This window comes from Trachypithecus francoisi, unplaced genomic scaffold, assembly GCF_009764315.1.
Source record: "Trachypithecus francoisi isolate TF-2019V2 unplaced genomic scaffold, Tfra_2.0 Lachesis_group12, whole genome shotgun sequence".
NCBI classification, from domain to species: Eukaryota; Metazoa; Chordata; class Mammalia; order Primates; family Cercopithecidae; genus Trachypithecus; species Trachypithecus francoisi.
The window spans coordinates 68,383,395-68,404,583 of record NW_022681457.1 but is presented as its reverse complement, the minus strand read 5'-3'; the positions used below and the strand labels follow the sequence as shown (position 1 = coordinate 68,404,583).

At 51.4% G+C, this 21,189-nt stretch overlaps 1 protein-coding gene across 3 annotated transcripts in view; it reads left to right on the top strand.

The window, feature by feature from the left end:
• The window catches only part of FBXO17 (F-box protein 17), a 36,407-nt gene extending 17,565 nt beyond the window's left edge, over positions 1-18,842 (top strand). For 2 of the 3 annotated variants that reach the window (XM_033226142.1, XM_033226141.1), the window contains exons 2-6: positions 9,842-10,207; positions 11,592-11,703; positions 14,058-14,153; positions 15,137-15,272; positions 17,496-18,842. In XM_033226142.1, the coding sequence (XP_033082033.1) occupies positions 9,859-10,207; positions 11,592-11,703; positions 14,058-14,153; positions 15,137-15,272; positions 17,496-17,639 (837 nt within the window). In that variant the 5' untranslated portion in view covers positions 9,842-9,858 and the 3' untranslated portion in view covers positions 17,640-18,842. Of the gene's footprint in view, positions 1-9,841; positions 10,208-11,591; positions 11,704-14,057; positions 14,154-15,136; positions 15,273-16,053; positions 16,438-17,495 lie in introns of those variants that run through there. The other variant, XM_033226143.1, reaches the window with a different exon arrangement.
• The last annotated feature ends 2,347 nt before the right edge of the window (positions 18,843-21,189 follow it).

Sequence of the window (21,189 nt, the reverse complement as noted above, 5' to 3'; positions counted from 1 at the left end):
GGGTGACAGAGCAAGACTCTGTCTCAAAAAAGAAAAGAAAGATATTATTTGGTTTCTTTCTGAAAGTAGCTGGACAGACCAGGTGAAAATAGAAAGAAATGTCTAAGGAGCACCAGCTATTCGGGTCTCCTCACTTCAGCTGCCAGACTAGGATGGAAGAAGCCTCAGATGACCCAGCCCCATCCATCTGATGGCAAAGGCACAAGTTCCCTAAATGAGGACCACATAGCTGATCCCAGTCCCCAGAGCCATAAGAAAAAGAAGAAGAAGAAGAATGGATTATTATAAATATACTCTGGCATTCTGGACAAAAGTATACTCTGGACAAACCAAAAACAAACTGGTATCATGATTCACAGAGGTATTTTTTGTGCAGAATTTTCCAGTCAGTATAAAAAGGTCTTGGCCTCAAAAAAACTATACAATTTGAGGAAATACTTATAAGCTAACTCTTAATCATTTTCACAGATTCTTCTGTTTTAAACTAGTCACATCTTTTGTTTGATGACTTTGAGCAAAGTTTTTGGACATCTTTTTGTTCCTTTCCATGGACTACCATATCTGTTTTTCTTGTTTTTATCATTTTTAGCAAACGTTGAGGGTTTTGGGTATGTGTTCTGTTTTGGTGGTGGTGGTGGTGTTTTGTTTTTGTTTTTGGAGACAGTCTTACTCTGTCACCCAGGCTGGAATGCAGTAGTGCAATCATAGCTCACTGTACCCTCAAACTCCTGGCCACAAGTAATCCTCTCACCTCAGCCTCCCTAGTATCTGGGACTATAAGTGCACACCACCAGGTCCAGCTAATTTTTTAATGTTTATTTTTTGTAGAGATGGGGTTTCACTGTGTTGCCCAGGCTGGTCTCAAACCCCTGGGTTCAAGCGATCCTCCCACCTCAGCCTCCCAAAGTGCTGGGATGACACACATGAGCCATGGTACCCAGCCCATTTTTAGCAAACCTTTTATAGAAAGTGCACAAATTGCACAGCCTAATGAATCCCAGCACTTTGGGAGGCCAAGGGGGGCGGATCACAAGATCAGGAGCTCAAGACCAGCCTGGCCAACATGGTGAAATCCTGTCTCTACTGAAAAAATAATAATAATAATACAAAAATTAGCCAGGCATGGTGGCGTGCGCCTGTAATCCCAGCTACTCGGGAGGCTGAGGCAGGACAATTGCTTGAACCCAGGAGGCAGAGATTGCAGTGGGCCGAGATTGGGCCACTGCACTCCAGCCTGGGCAACAGAGACTCCATCTCAAAAAAAAGAAAGAAAAGAAAAAGAAAGACAGTCAAGCAGAGGCTGCATACTCTTTTATGATCCAGCCTCAGAAACCCCTTAGCAGGCCTGGCACAGTGGCTCATACCTGTAATCCCAGCACTTTGGGAGGCCAAGGCGACAGGATCACTTGAGCCCAGGAGGAGACCAGCCTGGGCAACATAGGGAGACCCCTCATTTCTAGAAAAAAAAATATATATATATATATAACAAACTTAGCTGGGCATGGTGGCATGTGTCTGCAGTCCCATCAGGAGGCTGAGTTGGGAGGATCGCTTGAGCCCAGGAGTTCGAGCCTTCAGTGAGCCATAATCACACCACTACACTCCAACCAGGCGACAGAGTGAGACTTTGTCTCTTAAAGAGAGAGACAGAGAGAGAATGAAATCCACTTCTGCAGTGCTTTGAAAGTTGAGGCAGTTGCAAAGGCCTGCACGTGCCCAGGGGAGCAATGTGGACCCCACAGCTTCATGAGCAGTGGTGAACTTAAAGAGCATGTCAGATAGGAAATGTTATCATAGCCACTTTTGAAAAATACAGTCTGCCATAGCATCCTGGGTCTCTTTGGGTAGCTGAGTACCAGTAGCATTCCCTGGTCACTCTGATAGCCAGTAACCTTCCTCCAAATACACACTCTCCCAAAAACCCTGGAAGCAGGCAGTACCAGGCCCTACTTGTCCTATTGTGACCCAGCCAGTAGTTGGCATTCAACCTTGCAGTGGGTACTTTTCAAACTTTTCCAAAAAAAAAAATCCTCCAGAAGCCCCTCAGGCTTATTCTCCAAAATAAACCTGTCTTTGACTGTTCAGCCACTTTTCGTGTTTCTTTCCTCTTTCCTTTTTTTTTTTTTTTTTTTTTTGAGACAGTTTCACTCTTGTTGCCCAACCTAGAGTGCAGTGGCTTACCACAACCTCTGCCTGCTGGGTTCAGGCGATTCTCTCACCAGCCTCCCAAGTAGCTGGGACTATAGGAGCACACCACCACACCTGACTAATTTTGTATTTTTAGTAGAGATGGGGCTTCACCATTATGGCCAGGCTGGTCTCGAACTCCTGACCTCAGGTGATCCGACTGCCTTGGTCTCCCAAAGTTCTGAGATTACAGGCATGAGCCATCCTGCCCAGCCACAAACTTTTTTTTCTTTCTTTTTTTTTTTTTTTGAGGACAGGGTCTCACTCTATCACCTGGGCTGGAATATAGTGGCCCCTTCATGACTCACCACAGCCTCAACCTCCCAGGCTCAGTGATCCTTCCCCCTCAGCTCCCAAGTAGCTGGGACTACAGGTGCGTGACACTATGCCTGACTTTTTTGTATTTTTTTTGTAGAGATGGGGTTTCGCCAGGTTGCCCAGGCTGGTCTTGGACTCCTGGGCTCAAGCGATCCTCCCACCTCAGCCTCCCAAAGTGCTGGGATTACAGGCATGAGCCACCACACTAGGGCCCCATACAAGCATTTAATATGGTTTGTGTGGTATAGCTGAGGGCTCATTCAGTACGTTTCTTGAACACCTCTGCTCCTTGGTGAAGTCTGGCTGTCTTCGTTGGGCGAGGGGCCCACCCCCAGCCCCAGAGATCCTCCTTTTGCCAGTGGGAACACACTCCTAAGAAGAATGGGAACCAAGAAGTCCTCCTAAGAACTCCAGGGAACTAAACTCTGATGAGCATCACATCCATGCCATGCAGGCTGGTAGACTTGTTTATAAACCTCAGGGAATTATTTATTTATTTTTGAGACAGAGTCGTTCTGTCACCCAGGCTGAAGTGCAGTGAGTGGTGTGGTCTCAGCTCGCTGCAACCTCCGCCTCCTGGGTTCAAGCACCGGGCCTCAGTGAACTATTAATGCAACTCAGAACCACCTGGAGAAAAGCACAGCTTGGTCTTTATAAAGTCTGTCTCCACAACTTCATTCTTTCTGCAGTAGGAATAAAGATGACGTCGGGGCTGGGCATGGTGGCTCACACCTGTGAAAATTAATATTAATATTTTAAAAATGAATGTGAAATACTAAATTATGCTAGTTGCCATGATTATGACACATCATTTTTTTTAAAAAGACAGCAACTATTTTATTTGTTTATGTATTTATTTATTTATTCATTTTGAGGCAGAGTCTCACTCTGTCGCCCAGGCTGGAGTACAGTGGCGCAATCTTGGCTCACTGCAACCTCTGCCTCCCGGGTTCAAGTGATTCTGCTGCCTCAGCCTCCTGAGTAGCTGGGATTACAGGCTCCCGCCACCACGCCCGGCTAATTTTTGTATTTTTAGTAGAGACAGGTTTCGCCATGTTGGCCAGGCTGGTCTTGAACTCCTGACCTCAAGTGATCCACCTACCTCTGCCTACCAAAATCTTGGGATTACAGGCATGAGCCACCGCACCCGGCTGACACAACTATTTTAGCTGTGACATTTTCATTTAGTGGCATTTATTGGCCCTTATTAAGCCACTGTGCTGAGCATTTAAGCTGGATCAGTTCGTGAATTCCATCATCTTGTTTAATGGGCAAAACTCTCCTTTGAGGGTGCCCTTTTCAAGAGGCTTTAATGATCTAAAGCTTGTTATCTGTATGTGCCCAATAAGTGCTCAATTCATGTCAACTATTGTCATTTTTAAACAAATTAAGGTTTTATTTAAAAAAAAGAAATAAGCCTGTGTCATGAAAGGAAAGTAGTCCATGAATGTAGCAAAAATTCCTGACATCATTTTTTTGAGACGGAGTCCAGGCTGGGGTGCAGAGGTACGATCTCGGCTCACTGCAATCTCCACCTCCCGGGTTTAAGTGATTCTTCTGCATCAGCCTCCCGAGTAGCTGGGATTACAAGCACCCACCACCATGCCCTGCTAATTTTTGTCTTTTTTGTAGAGATGGGGTTTCGCCATGTTGCCCAGGCCCCTGACCTCAATTGATCCGCTCACCTAAGCCTCCCAAAGTGCTAGGATTACAGGTGTGAGCCACCACGCCCGGACTAATATTAAATTAATATCACTCTTATTTAGGAGCCTGCAGGGGCTTTTCCTAAGTGCTTTAAAATACTCATTTCATCCTCACAACAGCCCTATGATGGAGGCACTGTTAGCCCCATTTTCAGAAAGGGAAACTGAGGTATAAAGAGATTAAGTGACTTGCCATTGCTTATATAATTTATAGCAAGAAGTGGAGCTGGAGCCAGGCACAGTGGCTCACACCTATAATCCCAGCACTTTGGGAGGCCAAGGCAGCAGGATCCTTTGAGCCCAAGAGTTCAAAACCAGCCTGGGCAACATGGTGAAACCCTGTCTCTACTAACAACACAAAAATTAGCAAGGCATGGTGGCATGCACCTGTAGTCCCAGCTAATCGGGAGGCTGAGGCACAAGAATCACTTGAACCTCAGAGCCGGAGGTTGTAGTGAGCTGAGACTGTGTCACTGCACTCCAGTCTGGGTGACAAGAGGGAGACTCTGTCTCAAAAAAAAAAGAAAAGGTTTTAGGAAAAATGGAAGCAGAAAATACCGGGTAGATTGCTTTTTTGGGAAGTTTTACCACAAAGAGTAACAAAGACGCTGGATGCGGTGACTCATGCCTCTAATCCCAGCAGTTTGGGAGGCTGAGGTGGGAGGATCACTTGAGCCTGGGAGGTCAAGGCTGCAGTGAGCCGTGATCACACCACTGCACTCCCACCTGAGTGAAGAAGCAAGATGCTGTCTCAAAAAATAAAAAATAACACATTCTCAGGCCAGGCACGGTGGCTCACGCCTTTAATTCCAGCACCTTGGGAGGCTGAGTTGGGCGGATCACCTGAGGTCAGGAGTTTGAGAACCGCCTGTCCAACATGGTGACGTCTCTACTAAAAATATAAAAATTAGCCAGATGTGGTGGTGGGTGCCTGTAATCCCAGCTACTCGGGAGGCTGAGGCAGGAGAATTGCTTAAACCCGGAAGGTAGAGGTTGCAGTGAGCCGAGATCACGCCATTGCATTCCAGCATGGGCAACAAGAGTGAAACTCTGTCTCAAAACAAAACAAAACAACACATTCTCGGCCCGGCGTAGTGGCTCACACCTATAATCCTAGCACTTTGGGAGGCTGAGGTGGGTGGATTACCTGAGGTCAGGAATTCGAGACCAGCCTGGCCAACACGGTGAAACCTCGTCTCTACTAAAAATAAAAAAATTAGCTAGGCATGGTGGCAGGCGCCTGTAATCCCAGCTACTTGGGAGGCTAAGGCAGGAGAATCACTTGAACCCAGGAGGTAGAGGTTGCAGTGACCTGAGATCACGCCACTGCACTCCATCCTGGGTGACAGAGTGAGACTCCGTCTCAAAAAAGTAAATAAATAAAAAAGAACACATTCTCTGCACACACCCTTGCCCCCTTTGGCTGCTTCTTGCATGAGACCCCGGTTAAATCCAGCCTTCCTCTCCACCGTGCCTGCGCCCACACAACTCAAGTGGGCTAGAAAACAACACAGCCCCCTGGCCAGGCTAACTTCAAGTCTGTGAACTTGACCCTCAGGCAGACTCCAATGCTGCCTGGCAGCCATATGACATTTCTCTGATCCCCTCCTTCCTCCTCTCTTCTAGACAACGAATTCACACCTTTTCCCTTCTCCCCTAATCCTTTCCAACACCTCCTCCCCCCGCTTCACTCTCCCTTGGCTTCTTATTTTGCAGAGAAAATGCAAGAGATGAAAAGTGAACTTCCACAGCCGCCCCTGCCTCTACCACCTACCTGCACCCATGCCCACACCCGTTTTCCTGCTGTGACTGTCCCATCACCTGCTCCCACCTTCCCACCCACTTCCAGCCACAGTCCCTGGTTCTCACCTCTCTCTGCTGCTCATTCAATTTCCCCCAATGCACTGGATCTCCTGTCAGCCCACACAGCATCCTGTCTCCCATCTCAAAACAAACCTCTCATTTTTTTTTTTTTTTTGCTTGTTTTTGTTTTGTTTTTGTTTTGTTTTGTTTTGAGCCAGGATCTCACTGTGCTACCCAGGCTGGAGTGCAATGGTGCGATCTCAGCTCACTGCAACCTCTACCTCCTGGGTTCAAGCAGTTCTCCTGTCTCAGCCTCCCGAGTAGCTGGGATTACAGGTGCCTGCCACCACACCCAGCTAATGTTTGTATTTTTAGTAGAGATGGGGTTTCACCATGTTAGCCAGGCTAGTCTCAAACTCCTGACCTCAAGTGATCTGCCCACCTCGGCCTCCCAAAGTACTGGGATTACAGGTGTGAGCCACCTCGCCCAGCCCAAACCCTCTCTTGACCTCACCTCCCCTTCTAGCAACAGCCCCACTTTTTTTTGCTATTCTTTTTATTTTATTTTATTTAGAGACAGAGTCTCACTTTGTTGCCCAGGCTGGAGTACAGCAGCACAATCATAGTTTACTGCAGCCTCCAACTCCTGGGCTCAAGTGATTGTCCCACCTTAACCTCTGGAGTAGCTGGGACTACAAGTGTGCACCACCACACCTGGCTAATTTTTTTTATTTTTTGTGCAGATGGGGTCTCGCTGTGTTGCCCAGGCTGATCTCAAACTCCTGGCCTCAAGCAGTCCTCCCACCTTGCCCTCCCAACGTGCTGGGATTACAGGCATGAGCCAGCATGCCAGATCAAGAATGTTTTTAATGATTAACCATGGCATTTAAGCTGGCTAAGGAAGGAATGAGGGCATGGGAGGTGAGGGGGCGTGAAAAATGAAAGGGACAAAGGATGGGAGATCATAGTGGGTTGGAAGGATCGTGCGAGTTGGGCACTGGAGGGAATGAGGTGGAAAGAGAAAGTGATGGGTGGAGAGTGAGTGTGTGAAATGGAGGTTCTGAAGAGGCTGCTCTTATTGAACAAGGTCTGGGTGTGACTATGAGAGGGAGAGGTTGGGGAAGGATAAAGCCACTGGAGGGAGGTCAGGGAACAGAGAGGTTGGGGCTGCAGAAGAACTATCTATCTGATTATGGAAATCACTGAGAATGATGCTAAGAGCCGCGGGAGCGGCTGTGAGCCCAGAACTAAAATTAGGGAGAAGACAGGAGTCATGATCTGGGTCAGCAGATGACGCACGAGGCAGGGTAGTGATGAGATTCATGGCTGGGGGTTTTGGGGAGGGTGGAGGGAGAATGGTCAGGAAGCAGCTCCCAGGAGCACAGAGACCTCCCCACTTGGAACGCCCACAAGAGAGCTGGGTTCCAGTTAAGCAAGAAGGTAGTAGGAATGTTCAGAGAAGTAACTGAGGCAAGAAGAGATTTTGCTGAAGATGGGTCATGGGTTCCAAAGGTTACAGTAGTTGGAACACATGGTTTCTTCCACAGTGGATTTCCTTGTGGGTCTGTAACCCAACCCAGGTTTGGCAGCTTGACACTCGAAAGCCAAACTCAGGCCAGGCATGGTGGCTCATGCCTGAAATCCCAGCATTTTGGGAGGCTGAGACAGGTGGATCACTTGAGGTCAGGGGTTCGAGACCAGCCGGCCAACATGGTGAAACCCCATCTCTATACAGAAATTACTGGCGCCGTGTGGTGGCACACACCTGTAATTCCAGCTACTTGGGAGGCTGAGGCAGGAGAATCGCTTGAACCCGGGAGGCGGAGGTCGCAGTGAGCCGAGATTGTGCCACTGCACTCCAGCCTGGGCAATAGAGTAAGACTCAGTTTTAGAAAAGAAAGCCGGCCGGGCGCGGTGCCTCACGCCTATAATCCCAACACTTTGGGAGGCCAAGGCGGGCGGATCACAAGGTCAGGAGATCGAGACCACGGTGAAACCCTGTCTCCACTAAAAATACAAAAAATTAGTCAGGCACGGTGGCGGGCACCTGTAGTCCCAGCTACTCAGGAGGCTGAGGCAGGAGAATGGTGTGAACCCAGAAGGTGGAGCTTGCAGTGAGCTGAGATCGTGCCACTGCACTCCAGCCTAGGGGACAGAGCGAGACTCCGTCTCAAAAAAAAAGAAAAGAAAAGAAAGCCAAGCTCAGGCCAGGCGCGGTGGCTCACACCTACAATCCCAGCACTTACAATCCCGGCCGAGGTGGGTGGATCACCTGAGGTCCAGAGTTCGAGACCAGCCTGGCCAACATGATGAAACTCCGTCTCTCCTAAAGATACAAAAATCAGCCAGGTGTGGTGGCGCATTCCTGTAGTCTCGGCTACTCGGGAGGCTGAGGCAGGAGAACCACTTGAACCTGGGAGACAGGTTGCAGTGAGCGGAGACAGGCCACTGCACTCCAGCCTGGGTGACAGAGTGAGATGAGACTGCCTCAAAAAAAAAAAACCCCACGGCCGGGCGCGGTGGCTTAAGCCTGTAATCCCAGCACTTTGGGAGGCCGAGACGGGCGGATCACGAGGTCAGGAGATCGAGACCATCCTGGCTAACACGGTAAAACCCCGTCTCTACTAAAAAATACAAAAAACTAGCCGGGTGAGGTGGCGGGCGCCTGTAGTCCCAGCTACTCCGGAGGCTGAGGCAGGAGAATGGCGTAAACCCGGGAGGCGGAGCTTGCAGTGAGCTGAGATCCGGCCACTGCACTCCAGCCCGGGCTACAGCGAGACTCCATCTCAAAAAAAAAAAAAAAAAAAAACCCCAAACTCAAGAGAGACGACAGCTGGTGGGAGGAAAAGCAAGTTATTTGGAGAGCCAGCAAACTGAGAACACAGTGGACTATCATCCTAAAGTACCATCTTAAATCAGTACAATTTTCTTTTTTTTTTTTTTTTTTAAGGGCAGAGGGAAGAGAAGGGCATTGTGATCAAGAGGTGACGAACAGACCAGGCGCAGTGCCTCATACCAATCTCAGCACTTTGGGAGGCTGAGGCAGGAGGATCACTTGAGCCCAGGAGTTCAAGACCAGCCAGGGCAATGCAGTGAGACCCCATCTCTACAAAAAAATATATAAAATAAAAAACTAGCTGGGCATAGTGGCATGCACCTATAGGCCCAGCTACTTGAGGGCCTTGAGCCCTCAAGGCAGGAGGCAGGAGGCAGGAGGATCACTCAAGCCCAGGAGGTACAGGCTGTAGTCCTGGTTTCTAGCTCCATAAAAAAGTAATAACAATAAAATAATGAGGTGACCACTGCAGACATCTGGGTGCCAGCTAGGGTCCGAGGAGGTTGGTGACTTCTTTGTCCTTGGTTGGGTCACAGTGCTTCTATAAATCTTTGACAAAACATAGTTATTTACATACTTCTTTAATCCCAGAGTTAGTTTGAAAAACTACATGATTGCTGTTTTTGCATATTATCTCAGCGCTCTAAAATTATCCTAGCCTATGTGCAGAAATGGGTAAAATCCCCTTAAACAAAAATGGGGTTAGTTATGTTAGTTATTTTGCCGTTTCACTGGTCATATACGTGAAGCGCTTAGCCTGACACAAGTGAACGACAGATGGAAGCTGTGATCAGTGGTCCTGACGGGGGTCAGAGTCTTGCCCAAGGGGGAAAGATGGGGAGAGGCCCAGAATCAGAGAGGGGAATGGGTCCCTGGTTGCCCATGGACCTAATGGGGTTTCTCGAGCTGCAGGGGCCTTGCGCCCTGGGAGGCACAGTAGGGAGAGGGTGGCCTGACTGCGCTGACCCGCCTACCGACCCCTCTCTACCTGCAGGACTCCGGCTGCTAGAGATGGGCGCCCGGCTCTCGCGGCGACGGCTGCCGGCGGACCCGTCCCTGGCCCTGGACGCGCTGCCCCCGGAGCTGCTGGTGCAGGTTCTGAGCCACGTGCCTCCACGCGCCTTGGTCACGCGATGCCGCCCAGTGTGCCGCGCCTGGCGCGACATAGTGGACGGGCCCACCGTGTGGCTGCTGCAGCTGGCCCGCGACCGCAGCGCCGAGGGCCGCGCACTCTATGCAGTGGCCCAACGCTGCCTGCCCAGCAACGAAGACAAGGAGGAGTTCCCGCTGTGTGCCCTGGCGCGCTACTGTCTGCGCGCGCCCTTCCGCCGCAACCTCATCTTCAACTCCTGCGGAGAGCGTGGGTGCTAGGGAGCGGTGCCCAGGAGGCTGGGGGTGGGGGCCGGGGTGAGCGAGACAGGGGCGGGGCCGGGGCAGAGTCTGAGACAGATGTAGCCAATGGGCGAGACCGCTGTAGGAGCCAGGGGGCGGGGCTGAGGGGCGCAGTGCCTGGGCTGTAGGTCCGGTGGGCGGGGCTGAAGACCGTGGAGCCAGGAATCGGGACAAGTGGACCGGGCAAGGCAGGAAGACCCTGGTTGGGCCAGGGGAGAAAGCAGGCAGTTTGATATGCAGAGGGGATGCAGAACAGGGCAGAGGCCAGGCGCGGTGGGAATGGCAACGCTTTGGGAGGCCAAGGCAGGAGGATCGCTTAAGCCTAGGAGTTCGAGGCTGCAGTGAGCTATGATTGTGCCATTGCATAACAGCCTGGGTGACAGAAACCTTGTCTTCAAAAAAACAAAACAAAACAAAAAAAGGGTGGGGCGCAGTAGCTCACGCCTGTAATCCCAGAATTTTGGGAGGCGCTGGTGGGAGGATCGCTTGAGGCCAGGAGCTCGAGACCAGCCTGAACAACAAAGTAAGATTCTGTCTCTAAAAATTTTGAAAATTAGGCTGGGCGCGGTGGCTCATGCCTGTAATCCCAGCACTTTGGGAGGCTGAGGCGGGCTGATCACCTGAGGTTGGGAGTTCGAGACCAGCCTGGCCAACATGGTGAAACCCTGCCTGTACTAAAAATACAAAAATTAGCCAGGCGCGGTGACAGGCATCTGTAATCCCAGCTACTGAGGAGGCTGAGACAGGAAAATCGCTTGAACCTGGGAGGCGGAGGTTACAGTGAGCTGAGATCATGCCATTGCACTTCAATCTGGGCAGCAAGATCAAAAGTCCGTCTCAAAAAAAAAAAAAATAAAAATATTAAATTAGCCAGGTGTGGTGGCATGCACCTGTGGTCCTAGCTACTCTGGAGGCTGATATGGGAGGGTCGCTTGAGCTCAGGAGTTAGAGGCTGCAGTGAGCCATGATGGAGCCACTGCACTCCAGCCTGGGCGATAGAGACCCTGTCTCTCTCTCTCTCTCTCTCTCTCTCTCTCTCTCTCTCTCTCTCTCTCTCACACACACACACACACACACACACATACACACACACAGTGAAGAGCACGACTGAAGGAGAAAGAGCAAGTAAGGGTGACTGAAGAGAAGCTGAGTGGATGGGCAAGGCTGAGAGTCGCAGTTCTAGGGGAGGACCAGGAATACAGGATAATGGGAGGAGGAGTCGGTAGGAGAAACCAGGGAGGATTGGAGCACAAGAGGGACAGGCTGGTGGACAGCACAAGCTGGGTGGTTGCTGAGTCTCTGCTGGGCAGGCTGGCAGGTAAATCATATGTTCAACTCTTGTTTTCCCACAGAGGGCTTCAGAGGCTGGGAGGTGGAGCACGGCGGGAACGGCTGGGCCATAGAAAAGAACCTAACACCGGTACCTGGAGCTCCTTCGCAGACCTGCTTCGTGACCTCTTTCGAGTGAGTGGCCCAAGTGAGAGGCCCCGATCCCTGGGGCAAGGGCCCCAGAGAGAGAAAGGGACCCTACCCCCCACACTGTCCTCATCGCCGCCTTCACCCTCTCCTTCCCCCACTTATTTATTCATTGATTCATTCCATCAATCAACAAATTCTTGTTGAGGGTACTGTTTTATATGCCAGAGATACAAGGAAAAATCAGGAAGGTTAGCAACCACAGGCAGTAATGCTCTGTGCATCATCGCCTGCAGTTTGTGAGACAACAGCAAGACCAGTTTGATCTAAAGACAGGGTTTTGGGCTAGGCATGGTGGTTCTCGCCTGTAATCCCAACACTATGGGAGGCCGAGGCGGGCAGATCACTTGAGGTCAGGAGTGCGAGACCAGCCTGGCCAACAGGAGGAAACCCCGTCTCTACTAAAAAGACAAAATTAGCTGGACGTGGTGGCACGCACCTGTAGTCCCAGCTACTGGGGAGGCTGAGGCAGGAGAATCGCTTGAACCCAGGAGGCAAATATTGCAGTGAGCCGAGATCACACCACTGCACTCCAGCCTGGGCAACAGAGTGAGACTCTGTCTCAAAAAAAAAAAAAAAAAAAGTGAACATGGCAGATTAGCATCCAAGATAGAGTCACTTTTGCCTCCACAAGGGGTTACTCTGTACTAGACACTTTACATATAATTCTGGCAACAACCCTGTGACATAGATACTATTATTGCCCCCACTTTATAGTAGGAAACTGAAGGCCGGGCATGATGGCTCATGCCTGTAATCCCAGCACTTTGGGAGGCCGAGGTGGGAGGATCTCTTGAACCCAGGAGTTCAAGGTTGCAGTGAGCTAGGATCATGGCACTACACTCCAGCCTGGCGACAGAATAAGACCTTGACTCAAAAGAAAAAAAAGAAATAATCTGTTCCCCATGGAATGATGATGCCATCTCTACGGTTTATGAAGTTTCTGTGCATACCTAGGTCTATCCCTGGCACTCTGATTTTTTTTGTTTTCATTTTTTGAGACAGAGTCTCATTTTGTTGCCCAGGCTAGAGTGCACTAGCGCGATCTCCATTCACTGCAGCCTCTGCCTCCTGGGTTTCAGTGATTCTCCTTCCTCAGCCTCCCAAGTAGCTGGGACTACAGGGGTGCGCCACCATGCCTGGCTAATTTTTGTTTGTTTTGTTTTTTGTTTTTTGTTTTTTTTGAGATGGAGTCTCACTCAGTCGTCCAGGCTGGAGTGCAGTGGCACGATCTCGGCTCACTGCAAGCTCCGCCTCCCGGGTTCATGCCATTCTCCTGCCTCAGCCTCCCAAGTAGCTGGGACTACAGGCGCCCGCCACCATGCCTGGCTAATTTTTTGCATTTTTAGTAGAGACGGGGTTTCACTCTGTTAGCCAGGATGGTCTCAATCTCCTGACCTTGTGATCCACCCACCTCGGCCTCCCAAAGTGCTGGGATTACAGGCGTGAGCCACCGCACCCGGCCTAATTTTTGTATTTTTTGTAGAGAAGAGGTTTCACCATATTGGCCAGGCTGGTCTCGAACTCCTGACCTCTGGTGATCCACCTGCCTTGGACTCTCAAAAGTGCTGGGATTACAGGCCTAAGCCACCACGCTCGACCAGTTCCTGGCCCTCTGTTCTATTCCGTTGGTCAACTTACCTGTCCTTCCACCAATACTGCACAATGTGTATGATTATGGCACATTCTAATTTGAAGTGAAGGACTGTTTACAAAGTTGTTGGCAGGAGTCCCTGAGCTAGTAACAGTTAGGGAAGGAACATTACCACCCCTAGATTACTAGAGGTGAGGGGAGGAAACAGTTACTGAAAAATGAGAAGAGAGTGCTGTGGAGCTGTGCTTTTTCCTTGGGGGACAAGGCAGTCCCTTGAGAAGGACCCAAGAGGATATATACCCTGATTTTAGTCACCTCCTTCACTTCCATCCCCTGCTGAAGCATCCCATTGGCTGATCCAACAGGAAGCAATAGGTGACAGAGACCAGGCTATCCAGCTTTAGACCCGGGGCCCTCGCACTTGAGGAGGCCCACCACAGAGCTCCCCGCTCACATGTCTAGTATGTGGCCTTCATTTGTACTCATGTCTTATCCCACATAGATGAGGGTCAGGCTTTCATACAGGTCAGCTGCCTGGAGCCCGCAGCAGGGTGGAGAATGGCAAAGGGAATCCAAGAGGCCCAGGAGAGATGTATAGCCCATCATACATCTTCAGATCTGCTAGAGCAAACCCTGAGGGCTGCTTTAGAGAGGATTATCAAGGGAGGCTTCTTGGAGGAGGTGGTTTCTGACTGCGCCTTGAATGCCAGGACTGTTTGCCCTGCCCACTGCCATCTCTCCTTCCCAGATGGTGCTCCAAGAGGCAGCTTGTGGACCTGGTGATGGAAGGTGTGTGGCAGGAGCTACTGGACAGCGCCCAGATTGAGATCTGTGTGGCTGACTGGTGAGTGAGGAGTGGCACCCTGCCCTGGAGCAGCAGTAGGCTTGGCAGCGGTTCTGCAGCAGGGGCTCATTTCCCGCCCCGTCCACCCCATGGGTAGCGGCTGTCACTGTGCACCCTTTGTGATGACACTGAGAGGCGAAGTGATGCAGAGCCAGGGAGGAGAGAGCTTTGGAGAAGCCGGAGCCCCCACTCTGTACTCCTGCCCACCCTCATCTCAGCAGGCTGGGGTGGTCCACAGGGGGCCACTGACTGGCTTGATACCCCTCTGAAACGAGACATCTCCCCCGACCCCTTTGTGGATGCCTCTGAAGGGCTGGGAGCATGGTGCCCTGTGAGCTGAGGCTCAGGGAGCATAGTTGGGACAGGACTGGCTTCGGAGCCTGCAGGCTTAGGATGAATGCCTTCTTCCCAAAACACCCAGGTTCTGCCCAAAGCATTCCAGCTCCTCCTTCAGGCTGTGGCTCCTCCATAGAAAATCTGGTCTCTTCCCTGGGGCTCTGGCTCCTCCCTGAAGTCATCAGGCATCTGCCCTGCATTGTGGTTCTTCCCCAGAGCATCCTTTCCCGTCCCCCAACTACCCACCCAAAAGCCTCCAGAATCAACCCCAGGACCACCCAGACTCCTCCCCCAGGACCACCCCAGCTCCTCCCCTGCTCTGGCTCCATCTAGGACCACTCAGGCCCCTCCCCCAGGCTCAGGCTCCTCCTCTAGGTTCTGGCTTCACCCCAGGACCACCCAGACCTCTCCCCCAGGCTCTGGCTCCACCCTCGGATCACCCAGGCTCTTCCCCCAGCTTCTGGCTCTACCCCAGAACCACCAAGGCTCCTCCCCTAGAGGTTCCCAGGCCAGGACGTCTCCAAATGTGGTCCAGATGTGCAGAACCCTCAGCAAGATGCGGGAAGGCCCAGCCCTCAGCCTCCCACCCTGAAACCCAGAATGCTGGCTGGGTGACGGGGGCATAGAGGCTGACTGCTGCCTGGCAGGTGGGGTGCTCGAGAGAACTGCGGCTGCGTCTACCAGCTCCGGGTCCGCCTTCTAGACGTGTATGAAAAGGAAGTGGTCAAGTTCTCAGCCTCACCTGACCCGGTCCTTCAGTGGACTGAGAGGGGCTGCCGACAGGTGGGTCCAGACTACCTTCCAGCTCCCCCCGACCCCCTAGAGGCACACACACCCAGCCTCTTGTCTGCATGGTTTCTCTTCTGTCACCACTGGATATCTATAATAACAGCTAAGAAGTATTGAACCCTTCTTACATCCCAAGCCCTGTGTCAAGAGGCTTACATATTGATTCATTTCATTAGCACAACAGCTTAATGTTCAACAAACACTGATTGAGCACCTACTGTGTGCTGGGCACCACTCTAGGTGCCGGAAATGCAGCGGTGAAGCAAAATCCTATCTCCATTCTAGAGTTGAGGAAACAGAGGCACAGGGAGGTTATGTGACTGGCCCAGTGCAGAGCCGGACTGAAGCCCAGTCTGGCCCCAAGACTATGCTGTCTTGATCCTCACACCTCAGTTACCAAAGTAAATGTTTCGGCTGGGCACGGTGGCTCATACCTGTAATCCCACCACTTTGGGAGGCCAACATGGGAGGACAGCTTGAGGGCAGGAGTTTGAGGCCAGCCTGGGCCATATAGCAAGACCCCCATCTCTACAAAGAAATTAAGAATTAGACCAGCATGGTGACTTGAGCTTGTCGTCTCAGCTACTCAGGAAGCTGAGGTGGGAGGATAGTTGGAGCCCAGTTGGTCGAGGCTGCAGTGAGCTATGATCTTGCCACTGCACTCCAGCTAGGGCAACAGACAGAGACCCTAACTAAAAATAGTCATAATAATAATAATAATGAGTTAGATCACAAGTCTCCCTGCTTGTAATGCTCCTGTGGCTACATCTCACAGTAAAAGCCAAAGTTATGCAGCCACGGAAAAGAAATGAAGCAGCAATTCACGCTGCAACGTGGATAAACTTTGAAAACACGATGCTGAAAGAGGCCAGACATGAAACGACAAATACTGTATGACTCCACACATATGAAATGTACACTAAGAAGACTGGTGACTGCCAGGGCTTGGGGGAGGGAGGACTTGGAAGTGACAGCTCACGGATGCAGAATTTCTTCCTGGGGTGATGGGAATGCTCTAGAATTAGGTAGTGGTGATGGCCACATAACATCACAAATCAACTAAAAACCACTGAATTGTACACTTTAAAAAGTGAATTTTGGGCCAGGTGTGGTGGCTCATGCCTGTAATCCCAGCACTTTGGGAGGCCAAGGCGGGTGGGTCACTTGAGGCCAGGAGTTCAAGACCAGCCTGGCCCACGTGGTGAAACCCTGTCTGTACTAGAAATACACAGATTAGCCAGGCATGGTGGCGAGTGCCTGTAATCCCAGCTTCTGGGGAGACTGAGGCAGGAGAATCTCTTGAACTGGGGGAGGTGGAGGTTGCAGTGAGCTGAGATCATGCCACTGCACTCCAGCCTGGGCAATGGAGCAAGTCGTGGCATCAAAATAAATAATTAAAATAAAATGGTAAATTTTGGCCAGACACAGTGACTTACACCTGTAATCCCAGCACTTGGGGAGACCAAGGCGGGTGGATCACCTGAGGTCAGGAGTTCAAGACCAGCCTGACCAACATGGAGAAACCCCGTCTCTACTAAAAATATAAAAATTAGCTGGGTGTGGTGGTACGTTCCTGTAATCCCAGCTACTCGGGAGGCTGAGGCAGGAGAATCGGAGGTTGCATTGAGCCAAGATCGTGCCACTGTACTCCAGCCTGGGTGACAGAGTGAGACTCCATCTCAAAAATAAATAAATAAATGAAAAGTTTGTTTTATGAAAATTTTATCTCGACTTTTTTAAATTGAAAAAAAAAAAAAGCTAAAGTCCTCCTGTGGCCCACAAGGCCATGATCTGCCCATGACCTCCCTGACCCCTCTCATCTCCCCTCACTCAGCTCCAGGCATGTTCCCACCTCGGGACCTTTGCACGGGCCGTTCCCGCTGCCTGGGACACCCTCCCTCCCGAGCCCCTCCTGGCTCCCTCCCCTCCTTCAGGTGTCACCTCTGTGGGGCCTTTGCTAACTCACTCTACTCACATTCCTGCCACCTTCCTGGCAGAATGCCCCGGCCCCTCACCGCCACCTATCTCCAGTGGCCAGGCCCCTGCTAGAATGGCAGTTCCGCCAGGGCGGGGTCCTCTTCCTGCTTTCTTCACTGCTCCATCCCCAGCACCGAGTGCAGGACTGGCACCTCCTCAGTCCTTGGGGCCTATCTGTTCAGGTGGAGGAAGAGAAGGGGCCCGCAAGCCCTCACGCTCTCACTCCCCTTCCCCCTGCAGGTCTCCCATGTCTTCACCAACTTTGGCAAGGGCATCCGCTACGTATCTTTTGAGCAGTACGGGAGAGACGTGAGTTCCTGGGTGGGGCACTACGGTGCCCTTGTGACCCACTCCAGCGTGAGGGTCAGGATCCGTCTGTCCTAGCGACTGGACTACCGCCTGACGTCGTCAGTCAAGACCAGCCTTGCAGCCAGGTGCGGTGGCTCACACCTGTGGAATCCCAGCACTTCAAGAGGCCAAGGTGGGAGGACCACTGGAGCTCAGGAGTTCAAGACCAGCCTGGGCAACACACTGAGACCCTGTCTCCACAAATAATTTTTACAAAATTCGCCAGGCATGGTGGTGCCGCCTGTAGTCCCAGCTACTCGGGAGGCTTGGGTGGGAGGATTACCTGAGTCCAGGAGGTTGAGGCTACAGTGAGCCATGATTTCACCACTGCACTCCAGCCTGGGCAAGAAAGCAAGACCCTATATCAAAGAAAAAAAAAAAAAAAAGACGAGCCTTGCAGCCAGAAGCCAGAGGATACCCAGGGACAGTAGGGGGTCCCATGTGGCTGGTTCTCAGTACACCTTCCATGAACCTGCTTGCTGCTGCTTCAGCGTGGTGGCCAACATGCTGTGTGACAAACCAGGCTGTTCACAGCTTTCTCAGCCCCCTAGAAGGGGGGTGTCAGGAAAGAGACATTTCATTCATTTGCCTGCAAACTGTCTTCTCCTGCAAGGATCTCAGTAGACTCAGTCACAAAACAAAGGCTAACCCAGGATTTGTACGAGGGGGAAGGCCGGCGACGCAGGAGGCAGAGACTTGCCAGCATGTTTTGGGGGTAATGGTCACTGGCAGGGAGCAGAGGTCCGCTGAGGCAGTCTGTCCTTGAGACCAACAGGATCATCTGCTGTTTGGGGAATCTCTGGCGTTGGGAACAGGCTCCCAGATCTGGCCATAAACTGGCCCCAAAACTGGCCATAAACAAAATCTCTGCAGCACTGTGACAGGTTCGTGATGGCCATGACCCCAACGCTGAAGGTTGTGGGTTTACCGGAATGAGGGCAAGGAACACCCGGCCCACCCAGGGCGGAAAACCGCTTAAAGGGGTTCCTGAACCACAAACAATAGCATGAGCGATCTGTACCTTAAGGACATGCTCCTGCTGCAGATAACTAACCACAGCCCATCCCTTTATTTCAGCCCATCCCTTTATTTCCTGTGAGAAATGCTTTTAGTTACTCTATAATCTATAGAAACAATGCTTATCACTGGCTTGCTGTTAATAAATATATGGGTAAATCTCTGTTCGAGGCTCTCAGCTCTGAAAGCTGTGCGACCCCTGATTTCCCACTCCACACCCTATATTTCTGTGTGTGTGTCTTTAATTCCTCTAGCGCCACTGGGTTAGGGTCTCCACGACCCAGGTGGTCTCGGCACTCGGGATCCCACCATGGGGCCGTGTAACAAGCCATCTCTGTGCAACATGCCCAGCACTGCCGGTCAGCATCTCCTGTTCGGGTCAGGCTGGTGCCTCTCATCAGAATTCCAGAATTCCATCAGAGGCCAAGTTCCCCACCCCCACCTCCTGCCCTTGCTTTGGGGGCAACTTCCTGCAAAGTAACACTTCCTTTTCTCCACACTCCTGTATACAGACTCCTGGAGCAAGGTATGCCATGAGGAAAAGCTCTCCTGTCCCCCCATCTCCCTCCACTTCTCTATCTCTCAGCTAGGCATGGCCAACAAACTAGCTCAATAAAACTGGTGCTAAATATGAGGGGATGGGCAATTTTTATCTGTAATCAGTGCACTTGTCTGCCACCAGTTCTGATCCTAAAAGACCATGAGGCCTCACGTTTACAATCAGGAGACCCTCAGGAGGCTGTGTTGCGCCTAACAGCTCTCAGACATACACCCTTATCAGTGCCATTTGGTGCGGCTCAAAGTGTAAACGACCTGCCCAAAGTCACCCAGCCAGTAAGTAGGGGAGGCAGGGCTTGGAGCAGTGCTGGGCTCCAGAGCCCAATGGTATAAACACAGTTCCCACATCTTTTTTTCTTTTGTTGAGACAGTCTCACTCTGTCACCCAGGCTGCAGTGCAATGGTGCTGATCTTGGGTCACTGCAACCTCCACCTCCCAGGTTCAAGTGAGTCTCCTGCCTCAGCCTCCTGAGTAGCTGGGATTACAGGCACATGCCACCATGCCCAGGTAATTTTTATATTTTTAGTAGAGACAGGGTTTCGCCATGTTCGCCAGGCAACGAAGCCAGATTCCCACTCTAAAAAAACGGAAAAATTAGCCAGCTCTGGTGGCACACACCTGTGGTCCCGGCTACTCAGGAGGCTGAGGCGGGAGGATCATTGAGCCCAGGAGGTCAAGGCTGAAGTAAGCTTTGATCATACCACTGTACTCCAGCCTGGACAAGAGTGAGACTCTGCCTCTCTCTCTCTCTCTCTCTCTCTCTCTCTCCACACACACACACACACACACACATAAAAGAACAGCTCCCAGGTGTGGAGCAGCACACCCCATTGAATCCTTTCCACACCGCTTCCACATCAACATTACAATTACTGCCATTTTCCAGATGTCCATGCTTGAGGGCAGAGATTATGTGCCTAGAACCCATGACCTGCAGGAAGGAGACCTGGGACCCCCGTGCCACCTACCTGACTCCTAAGCTTAAAATAGAATAGCCCTCTGCCAGGCGTGGCGGCTCACGCCTGTAATCCCAGCACTTTGGGAGGCCAAGGTGGGCAGATCACCTGAGCTCAGGAGTTTGAGACCAGCCTGGCCAACATGGTTGAAACCCTGTCTCTACTAAAAATACAAAAATTAGCCAGGCGTAGTGATGGTCACCTGTAATCCCAGCTACTCAGGAGGCTGAGGCAGGAGAATCACTTGAACCCGGAGGGCAGAGGTTGCAGTGAGCTGAGACCGTGCCACTGCACTCCAGTCTGGGCAACAGAGCAAGACTTTGTCTAAAAAAAATAAAAATAAACAATAGCCCTCCGTGCGTGTTATGCACATAGAGCATCGAATTTAATCTCAACAAGCAAATAAAGGAGATACCACCAATGGAGCTATATTTTCTGGAGGAGGAAAACTGAAGCTCAGAGATGTCCATTGCCAGCCACAAGGAGGGCAAATACTCCACAAGGGTTCACATCGCAAGGGCCAGGATGTTTATTAAAACCCCTTCCCAGCAGAGGGCAGTACAGTGTCTCATCCCAGCAGAAAAGGTCCTTCATCCCACCCCTCTAAACACAGGAGCCAAGGGTGTTGACAGAAGGGCACCCTTTGTACCCCCACAACTCCTATAGCTTAACATGGTCCTGATGGAAGAGGCGGAGCCAGAACTTGGATCCATGAGTGGTTGCCTCTAGAGGCGCAAAGGCCAGCATCAGAGGACCCTGTGGTAGCCCGGAGCGGAAGGTTCATGTTCTGCAGGGGTGCCCAGCCCACCGTGGCCCCAGCTGTCACTTCTTCTTCTGCACGTGGCCACAGTCGTACTTGCCACGCACAACGGTGAGCTTGACGCCCGGCAGGTCCTGGGTGCGGCCGCCCTGCACAAGGACAATGTGGTGTTCCTGCAGAGTGTGACCCTCCCGGGGATGAAGCAGACAACCTCGCGGCCCGTGCTGAGCCGCACTCGACAACACTGCGATTGCCGAGTTGGGCTTCTTGGGCTTGCGGGGAACGTGGACAGGA